The sequence below is a fragment of the Echeneis naucrates genome, chromosome 4 (assembly GCF_900963305.1).
Source record: "Echeneis naucrates chromosome 4, fEcheNa1.1, whole genome shotgun sequence".
Taxonomy (NCBI): domain Eukaryota; kingdom Metazoa; phylum Chordata; class Actinopteri; order Carangiformes; family Echeneidae; genus Echeneis; species Echeneis naucrates.
In genome coordinates this window covers 19285738-19307684 of record NC_042514.1, presented here as the reverse complement: position 1 = coordinate 19307684, position 21947 = coordinate 19285738, and the positions used below count along the sequence as shown (strand labels likewise).

Sequence of the window (21947 nt, the reverse complement as noted above, 5' to 3'; positions counted from 1 at the left end):
ACGCACTTCACTTCTTTTGGTTTCATGTGGGTGAACCCTGTGTTTTTGGCTCTTCCACTCTCTCTCTCTCTTTCTCTGTGTGTGTGGCTAGTGTGTAGCCACTAGAATGTGAGTCACCAGTTTTCTATTTACACCTCTTTCTGCCTTTCTCTGGGTTTTCCACTACTTTCCCTTGTATGGTGTAATAGTTTAATTATAGCTCTTTGTATGTGTGTGTGTGTGTGTATGTGACTATGTATATGTTGGTGTGTTGTCATATTCCTAAATTCCTCTTTGATCTTAATTCCTAAAAATAAAGAGTAAACTCCGACTGCATGTCTTAAACACTCATATGCCTGTGGTGCTGATGAGTAGCCACGAGCCAGGGCTGAGGGCCAGCATGAAGCTGAATAAGCTGCCTGTGCATTCATGTTTATGTGTGCGTGCATGCGTTGGTTTTCCAATTGCGCTGTGGTAGGTAATTCTAATCAACCCAGAGGTCAGTCAGCCAACTAGCCACGCTCTGAAAACGGCCTGAGACAATAGTCAGGTCAGGTTGCACAGAGACAGATGGCAAGGTAAAGACAGGTAGGAAGACGTCGTTAAACATAAAGACGTGAAAGGAGATGGAAAGATGGGTCAGCAGGCAGACAGACATGCAGCCAAACTGATATGACTGAAAGTGGAATGACAATCAGCCCCTTTTTGGAGTGTTGAGGCTGCCGTGTAATATGATACTGTAGGTATAGCTGTGGCTAGGTGGTGATAAAGTTGTGGTGCTATGGGAGAGATTCTCACCTAAACCCAGGAGGAGAAATACCAAGACAGTAAGTCAAAGCAGTGATGGCAAAGCAACGAGTGACATTCCTTTGTTCTTCCACCAACAGAGTAAGAGACAGATAAAGAGACCCTTTTACCACATCAAAACTGTGAAGGTGTTGAGCTGAATCATATTTGCTTTGTGGTCTGGATATTGTTAAGATTGATACCGCGGTCATGTCTTTGCTTAAAAAAAAAAGGGTCCAACTAAAGGCCAGTTAGCATTAAGCTGACCATCCCCTGCTCAAAGGTAACATCTGTCCACCAGCCTTTGGTATGGACTGAACAAATGGTGAACTTCACCGGTGAAGGGTAGGGAGAGTTTACGACGGATTTAAAACTATTGTTTCCAGTTTTTGTGCAATTTTAATGAGCCTGCTTTCTATACCTTCTAGCTGTGAGGATGGTGTCTTCTCATCTAACTTGGCCATGTAGGACATAGAACCATATTTCTCAAAAAGTAGATTTTTCTCCTTTAATTTGTTTGGAGGAACATTTGGAGGGAACATTGATAAAGTTTCATCATCACTGCTGCTGAAAGTGAACTGAGACTGAAAGACATCATCAAAGACATTATCATAATAGTTAGATAGGGCAAAGTTTAGGACAGTATAACAACCACTTTGTTGTGATGGTTGTTGTTTACAGGATGTGGAGCACCACAAACACTAACGCTCACCCATGTACACAGACAGACACACGTGCACACACTCACACAAACACACACTGGCACACACACACAAATGTAGTCTAATTTGGGGCTTCTGTCCGGAATGTTGAGACCTCCATGAGGACTTTTTTGGGAAGAACGTTATATTGTGTTTGTCATGATACAGTCATCATGCACTCTGAGACACCCATGTACACACAACACACACCTTAACTATGTTTACTTCTGGTCATCTGGGTACGATTACCAGAGTTAATGCCTAGTGTTAAATAGACTTTCTACTGCAGCTCACCTCAAACACTGGCCACAACATGCACACACCACACACACGCACACACATTCACTTTTTATCGCTGCATCTGGCAGAAGCGTGATTTATATCTCTTTTTCAAACACTGAAGGGTGTGTGCAGCTGTGCGCGTGCATGTCGACAATTTCTGTGTGTTTTTGTGCATAGATCTAAGTGTTTATGCCGCAGCCTTTTTCCCGCTCCTGCGTTCACTGATATCAGCATGTTATTCAGTGATTAACAGTGATTACTGTAGCCTCAGCAGCCATCAGAGCCATGTGGAAATCCTTTAGTGCAAGTGTTTCTTTCTCTGTGAATCCGTTCTGTTTCTGACGAGTCTCAGGCGCAGAAAAACTTCTCTCTTGGATAGAAAAAACTTTAAGACCGTGTGTTTTAAGTGTTGGTATGAAATCCAGCCAATGCAGCAATCCATCATTAAAAATGAGAAGAGGTTTTGCATGGTTTTGAAGTTGTCTGAAGTCTCTTGTATTTTTCATGCACAGTATTTTCTGAGCATTACTGAGGATTTTTGGATCATAAAATACAAAAAGCCTTTGGACTCAAACTTTTGTTTGGGTAGAGTTTTGCAATAAATATATCACATACAACTTTTTCCATAATCTGGGAGTTTCAAAATTAAAATACCATATTTCAAGTTCCCATCAATAAAAAAACTCCTAAACTCTAAAACTTCAGCCAGACGACAGACAGCAGTCACCAGAATTTATTCCATCCTGTTTCAGAACTAGTGTCTACCACTCTTTGCCAGCGTCTTCCCTGCTCATATTAACTAATATTTATTTCCATCTTTCACCTTCCTTTTTCTGTGTCCCTCTGCTCTTTTCAACTTCCTCTCCCCCTCCCATTTTCCTCTCAGTCTCCCATATCCAACTTCTTTTCTCTCTTCTTCCAGTACTCTCTTTTTTACCCTTACTTTTTCAACATGTGCAGCTGTTTTGCCGTAGACAGACTTGCACACATACTCTGAGACCCTGCGAAACCCCGATTTGACCACCATTTAACAGCCATACGGCACACAGGCTCGTCCAAACTGCCTTGATTGACTCTGACAGCAAATATGTCCCATGAAATTGACTCAGGATAAGTGTGTGTATGTGTATGTTCAGTTAATGTGTGCGTCACAGAGGGGGCTGAATATGTGCGACGGAATAGATGTTACGGTGAGGATGACAGAAAAAGGAACAGAGTTTAAAAAAGATTAAAAGAGAGAATAAAGATATGAGGCCAGCAGGGGGAAAGCTTTATATCTCCACTGTGAAAAATGTGGGGATGTTTAACTGGCCTCCACATTATTCTCAGTTCTTTGACTACAGCATCCACAGTTTATCATCATCTTGGTTGTTTTCAAGTCCTGACCTGTCATTTTTGTAAGAGCTGGCAGAAAATGGTAGAGTTAGAGTTGGAATGTCAAAATGACAAGCAGAGAGAGTGAAAGAGTTACCGAAAGAAGCTAATCTGGATGAGCACGTGAAGCACAAAGAGGAGGAGAAAATTGTGTGCATACTCGGATCTTTTTTCCCCCCTTTCCTTTATGTTTTTCTGTGCTTCAGAAGAGAGGCAGATGGCTGGATATATAAACCTAAAATTATCACTCCTGATCATGCACCCAGGAGCAGGAGAGACTGAGACTGCCAATATAGCCAAAAATCATAACATTTAAGATTGGATGCCTTTGAAACATTGCACAATATTTACTGGAAATAATTTATGATGATGATTTATCATGATTCATGTGGATATGATTAAGAACTAGGGTAATTTTGTTGGCATCGCTCCCCTTTAATTGTATAATAACTTTAGAAAATGACCTCACTTTATCAGATATTTGAATAACCAAAGTAAATAATATCCTTTCTAAACATATATATTTTAGCTTGTATTTTTGTGTTTGGAAAACCCACAGGTGAATGTCAAGTCCTTCACAGGTTTTCTCTCTATTTATCATTTTGTCGTCTTCAACAATTATAAATGGAAAAATGTATGTACTAAGAGCCAGCAAAGACGCAGTTTCCACTTCCCACAACCTCTGTGGACCAGATAACAATGGATCTGTATGGCACTCCTCCATTGCTATTAACGTCTACTAATAGCCATAACAACAATATCAGCAATAAAAATAACTATTATTGTTGTAAGGTTTATAACTTTATGAGGAAGGAATAATGTATGTTAGAGTGTAATCATGTTTAGCGGTGCTGATGAAAAACTGATTCTCAATCTCTGTTTTCCCATATAACACATGGACATGTGGCCTTCTTCAGCGTGATTGTGCCACAATTTTGATTCCTAGTGGAAGCGTTTTAAATAATATTTAAACGGAAAGGAGGGTTAAGACCCTCCGCCATTTGTGTCTACCATAAGAGTTATATCAATGGCACATGAATTCAGTATAGTAATAGTATCACTTGGGTGGTATTCATTTTTTCCTAGTCGAAGAACTTTTAATGAGATAAAAAGACAACAAGTAGACTGAGGAGGAAAGAATGTCTATGTCTGTGTGAAACTGTGGCACCCGCTCCCTCTCGTCTCTTCTTCTTTCTATCCTTCCCTCCACACAGACTTGTTGCAGACCCATTTAACCAGGGCTTTAACCATTACTTTAATCCTGCACTTCCTTCTTCCTCCCACCTTTCTGTCACCGTAGCATTATCTCTTTCAACAGCTAGTACAGATTACTGTGCTTAGCCAAGGGCATCCACCCCATCAATGCTCAAGCAGTCTTAAAGGCATCCTCACAGAAGAGATACAATTTTAGATTACGACCAACCCTGACAGTCAACTCTGAACACAATTTTTGTGGTCTCCTGATTTTGCAAACCAATAATGAAGTCATTGTAGCAGAGGACATGAACGGGGTGAGAGTATGACACATTTTCGCACATACTGTATGCTCCCTGGCCAATCACCAAAAAAAATCTGGTATAACTGAAAGCTCTTTGACTTTGGAAAGTTAGGGGAAGCAAGCCTCACCCTTGCATGGTTTGAATTTCTTGCTTTCAATTTTCCAAAGTCATAATTCATTAAATTTATAAAAAAAACATTGAAGTCTACATTCTGCAGCTGTAAGTCCAATCGAGGTGCTAGCTTTTCACCAGATATCATTTGATTTGCGTCTGTTTTAAAATGAAAGAGTAAAATCAGTATCTTCTTAGCCCTTAAGAGCCCTGAACTCCAAATGTCTAACCCGTAACCTCTGCACTGTTACCCCACTTCTAACCCATTCACTTCCTTCATACCACGAGCACAAAGGCTACTTAACAGAGGAGAAGCAGTGAAAAGTGTCTGTGGAAAGAGATGAGCCTGGTTCAGGCTAAATACAGCTCACTCTGGAGAGGGTTTAAGAGTCATTAAGAAGGCTTATCCCACATATGCGCACACACACCTGCACACACACACGCACGTACGCACATTTGCACTCATGCATGCATGGACACCTGCACACAAATATACGCACAGACACCAGAGGCCCATACACTCCCACAAGTGTGCACACACATGACAACAGAGAGATACACAAATACACGCCCATCAGTATCCAAATAGTTGTTTTGATGTGGATGATGGCATCATTATTGCACTGATAATGACAAAGCATCTCAGGGGAAAAATTCACTCTGTAGACACACCATTGCAAGTACCTACCCTGTACTGAGTTTGCTTTAAATAATAAAAACTATGCAAAAAATCAACATGGATGGTTACACCGATGGGAAGCAATCCTGAAATTGTTGGTTGTCAAGTCAATCCATCAGTTGAAAATGTCAAAATTAGACACAAACATTATCTGGAAAAGTTAATTGTTCAATTTTATCTCGAGCATGTTACCTTTGCCTCTGACAGGATATGGTGTATTTGCCATTTCACATTTCTATAAATGAACCAAATGACTATAAGAAATGATGCTAAAACTCTTTATTACTGTATATTATTTAATACTGAAGGTGATTAATTATTCATGGTTATTCTGAGAGGTTTGCCAAATTTACAGTAATGTAAACACAGTACAGTAAAATGCTCCCAGTTTTTGTCCTACTCTTTGTTCACTTCCAAACATTGACTAGTGTAAATTTTATTAATAGTATAAAAAGATCTCAAGGATGGATGTTGGGTCAGTTCATTTGTATTTTTGTCCCTGTAGTCTGCCACTGTTTTTATGGCACTATTTACCATTGGTCTTGACTCACTTAGCACTTAGCAGTTACACACACACACACACACACACAATACATCTCTTCAAGTGACGTCATCTCTGTCTGGCTCAGCAACCACAAACAGATTGTGCTAAGTAATTTTTGACCCACAGGATAATTAAGTAAATAAGACGAAGGTTGAGTGCGTGTCTGTTTGCATGACAGGTTTCCTTTGGTTATGTACATTGGTCAGTGATCTTTTATTCCCAGTATTTTGCTTTCTGTCTCCCTGTTGGTCACCATAAACACAGGCTGAAGGCTTCAAGCCTGGGATCTGTCTGCGAAAGATTTGTTTCTCTGTGCGTGTTTGCTTTAACGACCATCCTCTTTTTCTTCCCCAGAGCAACCAAGTTCTGGTTTGGTGTGAGAACCACAGACGCTGCATTCAGGTAAGTATGCACACACACACATGGCCGGCATGCATGCGCACACATGCACGCACGCACACAAACACATCAAACACATTTTATACCAACAAAACCAAGACCTCTGAGTTGGCTGTGTGTTTTAATACAATCGGTTGTTTTTCCCTCTGGTTTGTTGGGGTGGAATTGTGGATGAGTCTTATGCATGTAATGTCATCTTGGTAAAACTCATGGCTGACAGGTAAAAAGAAGTATTTGCAGCACTCCCAAGAATTTTAGGAGGGATTGCAGTGGAATTGGATATTTGAAATCCAACCAAAAAAATTGTCAAATCTAAATACGTGGGCCAGACTCCTGTTCCATACTTTTTCCCATGGATGTGATTTAACAACTCCCAAAAAAGAGGGCGCTTCTAACATGTTATGATACATTTGATGAAAAAGATTGTGATTTGCAGGTGTGACAGCATTATAGGCAATAGATGATGCTGACTGGTTTTGTAACTGTGTAACAAGATACCTCTAATATTTGCAGTCAGTCAGTGCTTGTTTGCTGGTAAAGTATATTTACCAGCAAACAACTAAGGAAACAACACTGTTGGGGCTTTGTCCTGTGTGCGTCAGGGTCGGAGTAGTGTCTTTTTTCTCCCTTCACTTCTGTATGTATTCTGCAAAGCCACCATGTGCATGTTAACAAAGGTTGTGCTTTCAGGTAAAATAGCATCCTCTCCCATAGCCCCATTATCTGTCCACATGGATCAAAAATTATCTGTCTATTCAGTTAACACAGAAGGCATCAGTGTGTGTGTGTGTCTGTTTATGCACAACAATTTATTTTTTAATTCACGTGGAGTTTCCATTGTGAGTATTTTTAGCTGCAGTTCCAGCTTGTCACAGCTTTCTGCTCATGGCAGTCTATTATGGAGTGGTAGTCACATTGCAGGGACACAGATACAAGGTGGATAAGACAGGGGTTGATGTTGGACCTCTATGTTTTCATGGAAATTATCATCTCCGTAATCTGATCCTTACAAGGAGCTAAATGCATAGTTTCAGTAAGAATTTGGTTTTGAAATGTTTTTTTACTATACATTCAAAAAGAAAAACGTTGACCTCGAAAAAAGTAAGTGACTAAACAAAAAATGTGTCCACCGTGACCTTTGCCTCACACACTTTAACTCACTTGATATTCTTGAGGTCTGTCCTGTGTCTTATTGATGTCTTCTCTGAACTCTGTGTTCAGGTTCAGACCAATTTAAACTTCCAACCCAGCTGGAAGCACACCTTACCCATATTTTACTTTTTGCCACATTTCCAAGCTTTGTTAGAGATACCCTTGACAGTCGGATGTCGGATTTTTGTTTGTTTTTGTTTTGTTTGTTTTTTTTTATCTAACAGCGCACGTTTCAGTAGTGTCTATGAGTATGTGTGTGTGTGTGTGTGTGTGTACTTGTATGCAGTAAGGCAAGCAGAGGTTAATGTCAACAACATCCATGAGCATGCTCCCCCCAGAAGTGCCACCCACAGATCGTCACAGGGGATACAACACTGCGAAACCATGGGGCATGAACATTCAGCTGTGCTTAACCCCCACCACCCCACCTTTAGCACCTCAACAAACAACAAACAAAACAGACAAACACAGCTCCTTTGCACTCCTTGCTTCCTTTGTTTTGTAGACTTGACAGTCAGAAATCAGCAAAGACAGTGAAAGTATGAAAATGGAAAATATTTTCTTGTTTAATACCGTGTCTAAAGTTAATTACCTTGGCTTTGTGACTTGTTGCTGTACATGCGTGAACACCAGTGTGGCACAGTGAGGTCCAACAAACAGTCTCAGAATCTGGCCACTGGGAGCTGACGCTGTGTAAACCACAATTTTCCTCTCAGACAGCCCGGTACTACACAGACATGCACAGTGTCTCTTCTTGCTTGTTTAAATTTCAAAGTTATTAATTCTTACTTTTTTACAGTCTGTTGAAAATGGATACAGCCCAATTTGTAAAAGCCACTAGACCAGGCCAACAAAAATAAATTAAAGCAGAAAAGCACATATCCCAGTCTTCAGCTGTAATTGTCAGGATTAATCAAAATAATGAATTATACAGCAGAGGAAGTCCAGCACTGTTTAATGCACTCAAGGTACGCATATTTGTTAACTGGATGTATGGGATGTTAAGGGTTCACTGTTTTAATTATTTATTATGTAACATGGGAACTTTATACAGTCTCTAAAGCCCTCTAACATTCAAAAGGTAACAACAATTATGAGGTGTCTTGATCAGTTGGCCCAGTTGATCAGCCAGGAAACTGCAGCCATGCCCAGCAAGACACAAACACCAAGGGACAGACCAGGGGCAACATACTTGAGGGAACATGAGAACAGCAGGACAAAACAGAATCAGCAATAGGCCCCAAAACAAAGAGGCAGACTACTTAATGATACTTAAAAACATATATGTAACATATATGCGGCTTCTGATGGTTGACAGTTTTTCCAATAATTCTCGATATTGCCACTTTTCAGCTGGTACCACAACAGTATTGATCTTTGGTACCCAGCAATAGATGAGATAAGAATTACAGTCATTATGAAAGAAGTAGTCCACTGGACATTAGATGCAGTTCTTTTCTCAGCACAGCGTGAATATTGGACTTTTACTCGAGGGAGCTACATTTTTCTAATGTTTAGAAACCCAATTTTAGGGCCATTAGTTAGGCAAATCTAACAAAATGTGATTTGGTCTCAGCCTGCATTCCACTGCAGGATCTCATAAAACCCTTTGGCAGGGTAACATACTCAATAACCTCTGACAGAGATTTTTACAGAATAATTTGGGGACTTGTATTAATTTTCACTCAAGTCCCTTTTTGGTCCTCATGCAAACTTGGAGCAGCACCAATGTTTTTACTGAGCTTTTAATGTGTGCAACACAGTCAATTAGTCCTCTAGCAGTTACACACCCACTCACACACAATGGTTATGATGTGAAGCTAAGAAGGTGACTTTAATGCTCCCATGTCATCTTTTTCATTTTGAGCGCTTGCATGGGGAAAAAATATCAAAAACATAGGGCAGGATCAGAGGAAGATTAAAGCAAGAAATGAGACAACACAAAGAGGAAGGCAACGTCTCATTGATTGTGGCACTTTATCTGTTCCTGTCCCAGAAACTCACTATTGAAGACACACGTACACACCCCACACAGATGTTACCCAATCAGATGCGGTTTGTGTCACATCATCAATGGACTCTCACTCATGAAAGCACACATGGGAGTTCACTAAAACTACGTTACAGTCCTTGCTTAATTCTTCCATCTGTCCATCTCCTTCTTTTATCTCTTTCTCACTCACACACTTGCAGATCACACAAACTCAAACAGTAGTAATAATGGGTACCAGGTGTGAAAGGCAGCAGAATGTCGACTAACAAACAGTTCCTTTCTGATTCATTCCTCTCTTTACTAAATCTGAAGAATTTCACATTGCTCTTTCTACCAGATGGAAAAATTATGTAATCTTGGTTCTGCTTGGTTTATTTTATACATTATTAGAAGAAAGAAGTCTACTGAAAATGCAACACTTTCCTATGAGGCTATGCTCACTAAATTAAAGGTTGTTTTCATGTTTAAATTTGCCATGTGTTAACTTATTCGTGGTTATTTGGTTTTTGCACAGAAATAATTCTTCTTCCAGAGATCTGACAATTTTTCCATCACTTACATGTGGCATATGCTCATGTCCTAGCCATGTACTTCAGCCTCTCTTGGGACTTCCTTAGGTATTTCCAGGCCAGGTAGGACATTCTATCCACTAATGTGGAGATGTAAAGGTGGCTCCCTAAGTGGCCAAACAAAATTCAAATAAAATTCATGTCAATCTCTCACTTTCAATCAGAGCTAGAGCATCCAGTAACATGCAAGGTTTTTGGCACTTGACCTGTTCAACTTCTTCCCCATCATGCAATACTATCAGCGAGGTGTCAGTTCAGTCCCAAATTGAATTTGCAGCACGACCTTGATCCATCACTTATAGCGCAGAACCTAGATCTCAACACCATCATAACCAGTTTACAATTACATTGAAAGAGAAAACACTGAGACAGCTGAACTCTCTCTAGGAACTGTGGCAAGTTCCCATCTGTTGACCACCATTGTTTGAGTAATAGTGCAGAAACTGTTTTAAAAAGGTAAAAAACGGATACCACCAATTATTGTTTTGATTATGTTTTACTGTTTACTTCAATTTGTACAAATATATTGTTATAGTTTTTAAATACTGATGTGCAAATTAAAATCTTTGTCTTTGGGCTTGATTCCACCTTCAATAGAACAGTCCACTGTAACACGTAGCATTGGGCAGCATGCCCCAATCCAACACCATTGAGCTTTCAACACACTCACCATCACTTCATCATCCTCACTTGTGAATAAGATCCGAAGATGTTTGAACTCCTTAAGCTGCTGTGGGGGCTGTCCACAAAGTACCATGACCTCAGTCTGGAGGGATCTCTCATATCTGCTGCTTCTCACTCAATTAGGGTGGTTTCAAATAAAATAAGCAAAATTTGTGATCAAAATGCAGAATGCAATATAAAAAGAATGGAATCTCTTGGAACACACTTACTCCCATATGTCTTTCCTCTAATTTTCTCTGTCTCGGTATATCAGTTTTTATTGCTTAATTTGCACAATCCAGCACAACAGCTGCAAACAACAGCTTGCTAGCCTATATAAGCTTGAATGTCTTCCACTGGAACAGTTTTTAACTGTGCTTACTTTTCCCACAGTCATTCTGCTGTTCAAACTTGTCCAGTATGGGAAAATGCTGTTTGCTTCTGCCAGTAATTAATATTGTCAGAAATGCAAGCTCATCTTCCTTTGGATATAGTGAAGGACCCTACAAGGGTTTCTAAATCTGGAGTTTTCCAAGTATTTTGACTACCATCAGGACATTCAACTTGTCTAAGACCACAGTTCTGTCCTTTCTCCAATCAAATGTTGTTATCATGTAGTAGTCATTCTGGTATCCTTTAATTGCTGCTTTCTGTTTAAACATAGTGAAAACACCAGAGGAAATAATTAGGGAGACGTTTTTGTTGGTCATATGTGGTTTGAGAAGTGATGAAGTCAATCGCTGAACTATTTTGAGGCACTGACCTTTATGATTCTTCTGCAAGCCTCTCTTTCTTTTCCTCTATTCTAACTCCTAAAGCCCTTCCTCTCCTCACACAAACTGCTGATTTAAGTTATCCCTGGTAGTTTTACATGTTTTTTTGAAGGTCTGGCAAACGTCTAACATGTTTTTCAAAGGATTTTAGGAATTTGTTCCGCTATTTTTCACTCAAGTACCACAAGTGTGTGTGCGTGTGTGTGTGTGTGTGTGTGTGTGTGTGTGTGTGTGTGTGTGTGTGTGTGTGTCTCTGTATTAGCGTGTGCCTGTGCATGTGTGCATATTCAAAATATAGAGCAAGAAGGCTTGTGCCTTCTGAAGTGTATTTATAATCTTACTTGGCTTATATAAATGCAGCAAGTCATTGAACTCCCGTGAACATTTCATCCTCCACAATGTAGTTACTTCCAGTATTACATTAAATGCAGTGCATGGAACTGACTGGGGCAGCCAGTTTCATTTTCATTCTTGATTTGCAATGAATTAACATTGATGATTCCAAGTGCTACTTATTCTCATTAACAATATTCAGCACTCGCTTGCTATTAACTAGCATCAGCAGCAAATAGTGCTGACATCAAACATCAGGTGAATGTAGTTGGTCCTGATAGTTACTGACCAAATCACTGATAAAAACAAAATAAACAAAATATATTTATTTTGCAGACTGTTTTCTTGTATAGCATCTTACCAACAGGAAACATTTAATGAATAAAGTGTCATTTAATTAAGAATGTTTTATAGAAAAAAAAACAACTAAGGTTTAAAATTGTTCAAGAAACATCTCCAGGATGGCTTTTTCTGCAGCCTAACTGGCAGATTGAATGGCCCTCTGCTTGCCTGCTCCTGTGACACCCAACTGAGTGAGGACCTAGTCTTTGCCCCTGCACTCCTCCACTAGTTCCTGGTACTGGGCGCGTTTCCTCTCATTGTCTTGCTCAATGCGCTCTTCCACAGTGCCACAGTGCCCACCAGCGCCTTTTGTCTCTGGCGGGACCACCTCCACCGTCTTCCCTGCTGGACACTTCCTCCCTGTCTTCACCACGATGTCAGCTGCTGACACTTTAGCGTCCCTGGAGTCCCTGTATTGGAGGGCTTCCGGTGTGCAAGGAACCATGAACTCTTCCTGGAGATCACTTAACAGTAGCTGCAAGGTGTTGCTTGTCCCATATGGTGCTGCTCTGGTGAGGCTGCATGCAAAGCCCAGCCACTTCAGCAGAAAGCTACTTAACTTCCTGATGAGGGACTCAACTGTTATTAGGACTGTGTGCTGGTAGATCCAGGCTTTAAATCTACCGTAGAACAGACCTGTCAGCCAAGGTGAGCCAAGCACCAAGTCCATGCATAGCTGGGATGGGGATGGTGTCTTTCGGTGTCTTTCAAGCTTGCATCAAAGATCTTCCCCAAGTTATTGACCGGCTGCTCTGTGATGGATGGAATGACTGTTCCTGAAATGAAGAATTAGAATTTGTTAGACACCTTCCCCTTCTTCAACACCATGAACCTTGACTTGGAGGGTTTATAACTCATCCTGGCACAGATGACGAGTTTCTCAAAACCTTTAAAGATCCACCTGCAATCTGAGACATTGTAGTTATGGTGAGGTCATCCATGTATGCTCTTATCAGTGTTGTTCATCTGACTTAGTGAAAGGCCCTTTGCATTCCACATCAGCTGACTTGACTACTATGTTCATGGCAAGGGGGAGAGAATAACAGAGATGGTGCAGCCTGTAATTGCTGATCAAAGACAGTGCCTAATTTTTCTGTACCAGAAGTGACCCTCGACCTGAAATTATTATAACAAGGATCAGATCCTTGATCTTACTGGGAACATAGTGATGGTGCAGTGCAAGCTCGACCAGCTTGTGCGGTTTGTTGCCTCTGTTCTTGTGAGCTTCTCTTATCTGCGTGACTGCACCTGTGTGTTACAAACAGCTGGGGGATCCAGGGATCCCACCCTTCTGGACCAGGGAGGCCGATGTAGCTGTTCCTGAGGAACAGCCTCTGAGAGATGATGCTGAAAAAAACCTTCAATCCTACACTCAGCACTGAGATTGTCTGGAAGTGGTTAATGCTTGCCTCGATGACCTCTTCAACCTCCTTCAGACTTCCTTCTGATTTAACTCTTTTTCCTCACTGGACCAGTCAAGGTGTCTTGGAGGAAGCTCTCAACACAACCACTGTGCTTGTCACCAAGCAGTCGTTTCATAAAGCTGAAGGAGTTGAAATGAAGGCTGTTTGTTTCCTGGCTCTCTCTTTGCCCTGTCTCTTGTGCCGCTCTGCTCTGTATTTTGATGGCCCTGCAGTTCATGGTGTATGAGGTGGTCTTGGTGTTTCCCTTCTTAATCTGGCCACTTGTTGTGTCAGATAGCTGGGGACCAATGAATTCTTTGCTTTTCATTCTAGCGTGATTGATTCTTAGGCCACGTTGGTTCTTGCATAGTTTTCTGCAAATAAATGTTCTCATACTCAGTCTGTCTGTATGATTTATTAACCTTAGATCCATCCGATTGGTAACCCCCCCCCCCCCAGGTCACCTACCTATTCTTGGTTTCCACCTTGTCTGTTCCTGGGAGTCACTGGCTAGGCAGACTTTAAGCATTGAAGAAACATCTCCAGGATGCACTAGGATGCATCATCCGTGTTGTGAAGTGCTATTTACCTATTAACAGCTGCAACTCAGGTATGGTTCAGTGACACCCAGTCCTCAGGCTGGGGGATGATTGAATAGTGTGTGTGTTGGAGCCGAATTAATAGATAAGAGCTAGCACATTTGTGGCTGCATCACATGATCTAGATGTTCAGCATCTTCCCTCAAATGTGGGATGTGCACATCTCCAAGGACAGAATAGACAATATTTAATGACACAGAATAAATACATGGTGCACTGATGTTGATATGGTTTTGGCTTTGGATTTGTTGACAAGTCAATCAATGTCTCATGCAGATGCCATCTTGACATATGAAGTAATCTGTAGTGATGAGCAAAACCCATCTACAAAATATCACAATGTAAATTTGCAAAACAAAAATAAAAACCCACAGTGATAGGCTTTCATGTCAATCAGAGTCTTGTTTTTATTCCAAATGCAGCATCCGTCCAACTCTAAAGCTTCCGAACCAAACTGTTACTGATGTTACTTTAGCATCCAGTGCCTGCTGGAATTAACATAGGTAGTTTTCAGATAGCATGTACTGAACTGGTGATTGCGTCTGAGGAGGGAGCACATCTGGTATGTGGCTGTCTTGCTTTGTCTTTTTTCTCGCGGCCTTTTTTTCTGGACCTGTTTCACTGCTCATCTTTCATCTCCTCTCTCCTTTTCAACTGACACTTCTTTTCACCCACCATCCAGTTTGAACCCCTCACCCTGCAATTCACCTCCATCTCTCCCACTCCTATTTCCTCTTTCCTGTAGGTGAAGCCATAAAACAGTAGTTTAGGCCTGTGTGTGTGTGTGTGTGTGTGTATGTGTGTGTGTGTATATGTGTGTGTGTGTGTGTGTGTGTGTGCGCACACTGCTGTGTGCGTAATTAATATATCAGGTATCTGAGGAACCTCTATGCCAACTGTACACACTTGGAAACACACAGGCAGTCATTTGTCTCATCTCTGTTGTTACAGTGTGTTGGTGTGTTAAACAGGAACATCTCTGACCTCTGGCCCATGCTGTGTATGCTATTCTCACTCTCTCCCACACATAACTCATCATGTCACCTTCAAGGCCAAAAGTGTCTGTTCATCTCTCAGCTCCTCTTACAAAAAACACTGCATGTACTTTTAAATGATTTACAGCATCCATGTGATATTTGAGAGTGTAAGGTGTGTGCCACATACATACCAAGAGTTTTTTTTTTTCTGCTTAAATCCATTAGCAGCAGAGAGGCAACATACTGTTGTTGAAGGAGGCCAGCTGCAAAAATGGTCCGTAGTAACTTTTGAAAAATGCCCAGAGAAAAAAGGTCAAGAAAGTGTCATTGTTTATGAAAACTTTTGCTCATGTAGTATTCTGTGTCATTATACTGAAGTAGCCATTACATGCACAGCAATACAACTCAGACTGTAGCATTCAAACAATAATTGGTTGGATTCAACAGGGACACATTACAGTATCATGATTGTCCTGGACTGATGTCCCGACAACCCCTGGCAGGAGTGGAAGCCACTGAAATGTCCTGCTGTTTGTTGTAGCTCTCAAGACTTTTGTGTGTAATGATCACAGATGAAGAGCAGTTTCAGTTTCAGAAATACTCAAAGTAATCCATCTGGCACCAGCAGTCATGTCATGCTCATGGCTTCCGAGCCTTAATCTGCAGGGTTCCTGCATGGCTGCATGGTTGTTTCCATGCATCCAAGCTGATTGGATACTACATGTGAAAAAGCAGGTGTCTTTTCCTTGGCGCTTGATGTTCGGTTATTTCCTTTATAAAGCAGGAGACATATTTTGTACATATGTCAGGTAAGGACTTAGGACATACTGTAGGAGTAAGACTAGATGGAAATTTGGAAATCAAAAAACTGCACACTGTCTGCCTAGCAAGGCATTTTTACTTTAAATTGCTTATGAATACCCATTTAAATAGAACTGAACTGCGTACTTCACAGAAGTTTAAGCTGTAGAGGAGGAAAAGTTTTGGAGACGAGAGGAAAGGAGAGGAGGCGAGGAGATCTTTTTAAAGGGAGAGATGAGGCGCACAAGGAGGTGGGGAAAGGCGTGCGCCAAGTTGCGTGTTGGGGTACAGTAGAGCTGGAGAAGGAGTGATAAGGTGAAGACAGGAGACAAAAAGAACAGGAAGACAGAAAGGGATGGGGGGTGGGAACGACAAAAGGACTGGGATGAAAAATTAAACATGTCTGTAACGGATCAAAGTGGAAGTGCAAGAGACGTGAAATGAGCACAGCGTGGGCTGGGTGTGGATCCAAGAAAGTCCAAGTATGGTGGCCACAGAAAAAGACATTGTTTGGTTGGTGTGAGAAAGAGAGGCAAAGGTGTTTTTGCAGATTTTGGCAACTTTAAGCTCAACCCAGCGTGTGGCCGAGTGAAGATACCCATGAGAGCTCCTCGAAGAAACATTGCACACTCAAGGATCTGCTTACAATAGTATGCGTGTGTGATTGTGTGTGGATTGGACTATCTCTGTCTCCTCATACCCAGATTCCTTGAGAAATATGTCATTAACAAGCAGTGGAGAAAGGTGGGGGGTGGGGGGGGGTAAAGTAATGCTTCTTTTGAAAGTATGTCTTTTTTGGACAAAACATAGGCTTCAAAAATGGCTGTGAAGGCTTTCTGGTTTGTTCTTTCATGGAGAATGATGGTTGTGGTCTGCTTACATTCAGGCAGGATTAAGTCATTTTTGCTGTTTTATCACATTACCAATATCAAGGCCATATTGAGGCTGCATATTAAATGGATGATGTACAGATCCTTGTCAGAATTGTTTCATACTGTATGTAAGACCACTCTCAAATGGAGTCTCGACAAAACCGACATACATCAACACACATTTAACTCTTCTGAAAAGGGCCAAATCACTTTACCAGCTAAGGCTACTATGATCGCTGTCCTGCACTGTGAAGGCTTCTGTCCGTGTGGGATGTTTGATATGCGCTGCAGGTGAATGTTATGATGAGGTAGTTACTACATGTACCTGGAACTGTTTGAATTTGACCAGCGTTACAAGAACTGATGCTGTAGCTGATGGTGTCTTTTGTTGGATATTTATTTTTAGAATTACTTTGTCTATAAAATGAGCCTGAAATGCAGACATATAAAAGTTCATGGGCTTCTAGAAATAAGACTATTACTATTACCTCGGTTCTTTGTGGAGAGGTAAACTGACAGTCGCATGTCAAGCCTTCAGGACATCAGTATTGAATTCGCAAAAGATAAAGACAGGAGGAAGTGTTACTTATGATTTATTTTTTTCTCTCTCTCTCTTTTCTTCCTTTAAATCAGTGATATTACTTATTATGCAGAGTTCAGGAGAAGCACCTGCAATTTCATTTTTTATTTGTATACTGACTATAAAAGCTTCCAATTCAATTCAATTTAGTTCAATTAAATTGAATAGTTTAACTTAGCCCGAACATTTTTTCGTGATTTTAATTGAAGTAAACCAGATTGTTGAACATTAAAGAGCCGAGCCAAGATTCCATTTTATGTCCCACAGGTTAAGATCCAGCACATGTGGCCTCACTGGCTTTGATTCATTGAAGCTTTATGAATCCCAGCATCAAATCACTGTGCAGTGTTTGCCCTGTATTCTAGCCAAGAGACAAAAGTTTATATAGTCTTGAGTCTGATAGAGTCAAGATAACCCACAGGCCTTTGTAGTTGTCATTTTAATACATAGATATCAGCCTGCAAATGAAGAAATTCAAAACAATGCTGAAGTCATTTTCATCCAACAGTAGCTACTTATTTGTGTAAAGCAGTTTTTATAGGTTTTTGTCGATTCTGTTTTTTCTCCTGGAATCGTTGAGATGGAATGAATTGGAGGATTGATTGAAGCCAGGCTTGCTGGGGAACTGAGAGAGGTGGGGAGGGAGAGGGGAAGGGGGAGAAGGTTGGGGGTGAAACCGCAGCTTTTATACGTTGTCTGGCTTTAATTTGGTAAGAGCCATCACTCACCAGTTCACTGAGGTGGCAAACCAGATGAGTATATGCAGTGTGAGCCTGGAGAGGGCTTTTTGTTGGTTCTCTACCTGCTTAAACAGCCGTTGACTTATTATCCTGTATCCTATTTCGTACACCATTTGTTCTTTGAGTTTCCTTAAATTTAATTCAAAGAAATAGCTGCACATTTTTGGAAATATACTGACATACATCGATTGAATATATTTAGATCGGGGGATCGAAAACTTCTTTTGTAAATGTCTGTTAAATGTAAAGTCACGGTCATTAAGAGTTTAGCACATAGACTACTAGAATTCATTAAATACTTTTCTTACCTACTTTGAAGCATGAATGCCAAACATTTGCTGGTTTATATGAGAATTGGAATACATACATGATATCACATCACAGACAAATCCATAAATCAAGAAAGGAATCAATTCATTAATAAAAAAAATTCTTAGTTGCAAGCAGGGCTGGGTATTGAAGTTGATACTTTTTCAACACCTATCGAAATGCCACGATACCATCGAGCATCAAAAAATGTCTTGTTTGGTACTGAATTTTGATTCCTGAGAGGTGAAGCTCATCAATGGCAGTGAGCCAAAATGTACTTGCAATTCACTGTATCAATGCAACCAGGTATCGACCTGAGAAAGCAGACCTGCTGATTTTATTTATTTATTTATATATTTTTTTTAAGAACTGCTGAATGATGTAAAGGTTTTAAGTATGCAGTAGTGAGTTGTACATACTGACTTCTATCTGTTAATTTTGCACCAAAAACTATTTGCACTGATCTATTGCATGATTTCCACTTGCCTCCTCTGTGTGCCCATATTTTCCTGGCGCTGCGGTGGCTCAGGACGTAAACTGAAGGCACTCAGTTTATTTCTTGATTTTTATGTAAAATGTTGAGGAGCTGAAAAATAAAACTGAAGTCTTTTTTTTCACCATAGTGTGTAATGTGAGCTTTTCAGACAGATTTCATAAAACTGGTATTGAAAAACGATGGTTCTGGAACCGGTACCAAAGTCAAAATATCGTTATTGATATTGGAATTTTGGAATAATACACAGCCTTGGTAGCAAGCATATTGTGCAAGAAAAATAGTTTGGCACACTTTGCCCCACAGAAAGGCAAATAACTTCAGTGTTCAAGGAAATAATAATAATAATAAAAAGAATACTGAAAGTTCCTGTGTGGGCTTTAGAGGTGATGGTAGGTGAATTTTGTTGCCTTTGGACACTCCCAGGGTAGCAATTCTGCTCATTTAAATTCTAAGGTATGATGACCAGCTGCTGGCTTTAGTTTTTCACATATTTTATCATGTGCAGTGAAAAAGGTAGAAAGAAATTGTAAAACTTACTGTGTTCAATGTGTCAATGTGTAGTGCCTTCAGCCATGCAGAGAACTGTGGGAAACCAGGAAGGTCCCATCGCCAAAGTCATGCGAGGTAAGATAAGACCATGCATGTATGTATATGAATAACAACCTTGGTGGTAGTTTCACATATGTGCTATGAGCATGCTTTCTTTGGCACTGAGGGGTTCAATCTGTGCACTGTCTGTCATGAAAGAGCAAGCCTGTATGTTTGTGCAAAATTATCTATCAGTGTTGTAAACATGGTGGCTTTTCTTATAAATGCCTTTTGAGTGTATACATGTGAGAGTGTGCAACAGTTTCCCCGTATTATCCACGTGTGCATGTGTGTGTATGTGTGTGTGTGGCCTTAAATGATTGTTTGCAGAACCAGCTGCTGTGGTTTTCTGATAGATTAGTTTTTCATCACAATAGCTGAAGCCTGTTACTGGTTTGATGGCTGACTGCCTGACTGGTTAAGAACACAGGGCATTTCAGATCTATCAGCTAAAGCTTGTGGTTCCACTTTGCTAATCTGGAGCCACATGCACAGAAACAGAAATGTACACATGCAGCGCCCTTTCAGACCAAATCCAAAGGGTTGCCTTCAAAGAGTCAGTAGGAGTTTACCAAAGGAAACATTTTCACATCCACTGTGTGAGTTTTTATGGCCCACGTGTATGCTTTTTGTATGTAATGTATTATTTCCGTTATGTGTCCAGAATGAAAATAATTATCCCTCCCTGTTGTTTCCCTATTAGAAACATACAGAATGTGTGACAAGCAGGGAGTTTCTGAACTCTCTGAGGTCATCACGACAGGGTGACTGTCCTCCGCCTCAGCGAGCCACTGGATTCGCTGCAGCTTGTGTGGAGAGCTGCTCCTCAGACCAGCACTGTCCCTCTCCAAGAAAGTGTTGCTTCAATGGCTGTGGACACACTTGCCAAGCGCCAGCTAATCTATACAAAGGTAAATACGAACAGTAGTAAATACGCTTCATAAAATAAGATTGTGAGGTTTTTAACTGAGATTATGTTAAAAGATTGAATTGTTTTATATGGCATGCAGCGTGGTGGAATAGCGTTTAGCACTGCTGCCTCACAACAAGAAGGTTAGGCGTCCGGTTCCCGGGCATGGAGCCTTTCTGTTTGGGGAGAGTTTGCATGTTTTCCCAGTGCCTGTGTGGGTTTCCTCAGGGTATTCTGGCTTCCTCCAGCAGTCCAAAGACTGGTGACAGCTACTTGCCAGTAGTTAAAAGCGAGTGTGAGTGGTTGTTCATCTCTAAGAGTTGGCCTTGCAACAGAATGGTGACCTGTGCAGGGTGTGCCCTCATCCATAACGTTGGCTGGAATTTGCTGCAACACCCTCTTTGTCCCTTACACTTACACATAAGTGGTAGAAAATGAGCGAGTGAGTGTTTTATATGGTCTCAGCAGGTATAGCACTTGGCCTGCTGAGTCCTAACCTAACCTAACATTGTTCCTAACTTGACATCATTTCTCTTGCCTTAATTTAACAGACACAGCTATGAAATATAATATAGATTGATACCATATACCTGCATATAGGATATACATATGTATGCACTGCACATATAATGAAAGAATCCTGTTGATCAACAGCTTTGTGCTTTTATACACTTTGATTATTCATTATTAATTCATTTTATTTTAATTCAGTGTTTGTTTAGCTGTTTTTTTTCCTTTTGGATGGCTTTCATGACATCTATTTTTATATCTTTTTTGTGAGTCTTTGACAAAAGGCATCAAGGTGCCAAATCAAAGTAATTTAATGTAATAAAGGTCATTACATGCAGACTGTTTGTCTCCATCTTAGCAGCTTTGCACAGTTATATGGTGAGTATTCGACCACGATAATGATAATTTAACACATAGGAATATTGTTTGAGCAATCTTCATGTTTAGTCCCACTGTCCCACTTTTGTGATTACTTTTTTTCTGTCCCTACTGTCTTTAAAAATCACTGGTATTAAACTAACCCTAACTCTAAAAATTTTTGTCTTTGTATGTTTGATAACCTAATTTGTACAACTTCTTCCTGATGGACATTTTGAAATCAAGATTTAAGATTTAAGATTTGATGCCTGTCTGTCAATAATGATGGATAGGAAATCAATTCTAAACTATAATGTATGGTTGTAATTGACTTTAGAGTCCTGCAGATTCGCAGTACACCGACACAGATGGTGTCAATCAGCTGAGCTGGTTGAATGTTCTGTGTGCCTGTACAAACATTAGATGATTGACATCTCCTGGTCGTTGCACCTGTTATGGTGCAGGAAAGAATACCATTATCATTCTTCTTCCCTCAAAGAGTTTGGTTTGCTCACATAACCTGCATAACTTCATTCACTCTAGATCTTACTTGAATTTTAAACCATACCATATGTTCCACACATTTAGTTATGAGTATGATGGTGTTGACACACTCTAGTACATAT

At 40.5% G+C, this 21947-nt stretch overlaps 1 protein-coding gene across 1 annotated transcript in view; it reads left to right on the top strand.

Annotated features, from left to right (window-relative positions):
- Positions 1 to 21947, top strand: part of anos1b (anosmin 1b) — a 40761-nt gene that overhangs the window by 3218 nt on the left and 15596 nt on the right. The window contains exons 2-4 of the mRNA XM_029500475.1: positions 6310 to 6357; positions 19518 to 19580; positions 20248 to 20455. Coding sequence (XP_029356335.1) covers positions 6310 to 6357; positions 19518 to 19580; positions 20248 to 20455 — 319 coding nt within the window. The remainder of the gene's footprint in view (positions 1 to 6309; positions 6358 to 19517; positions 19581 to 20247; positions 20456 to 21947) is intronic.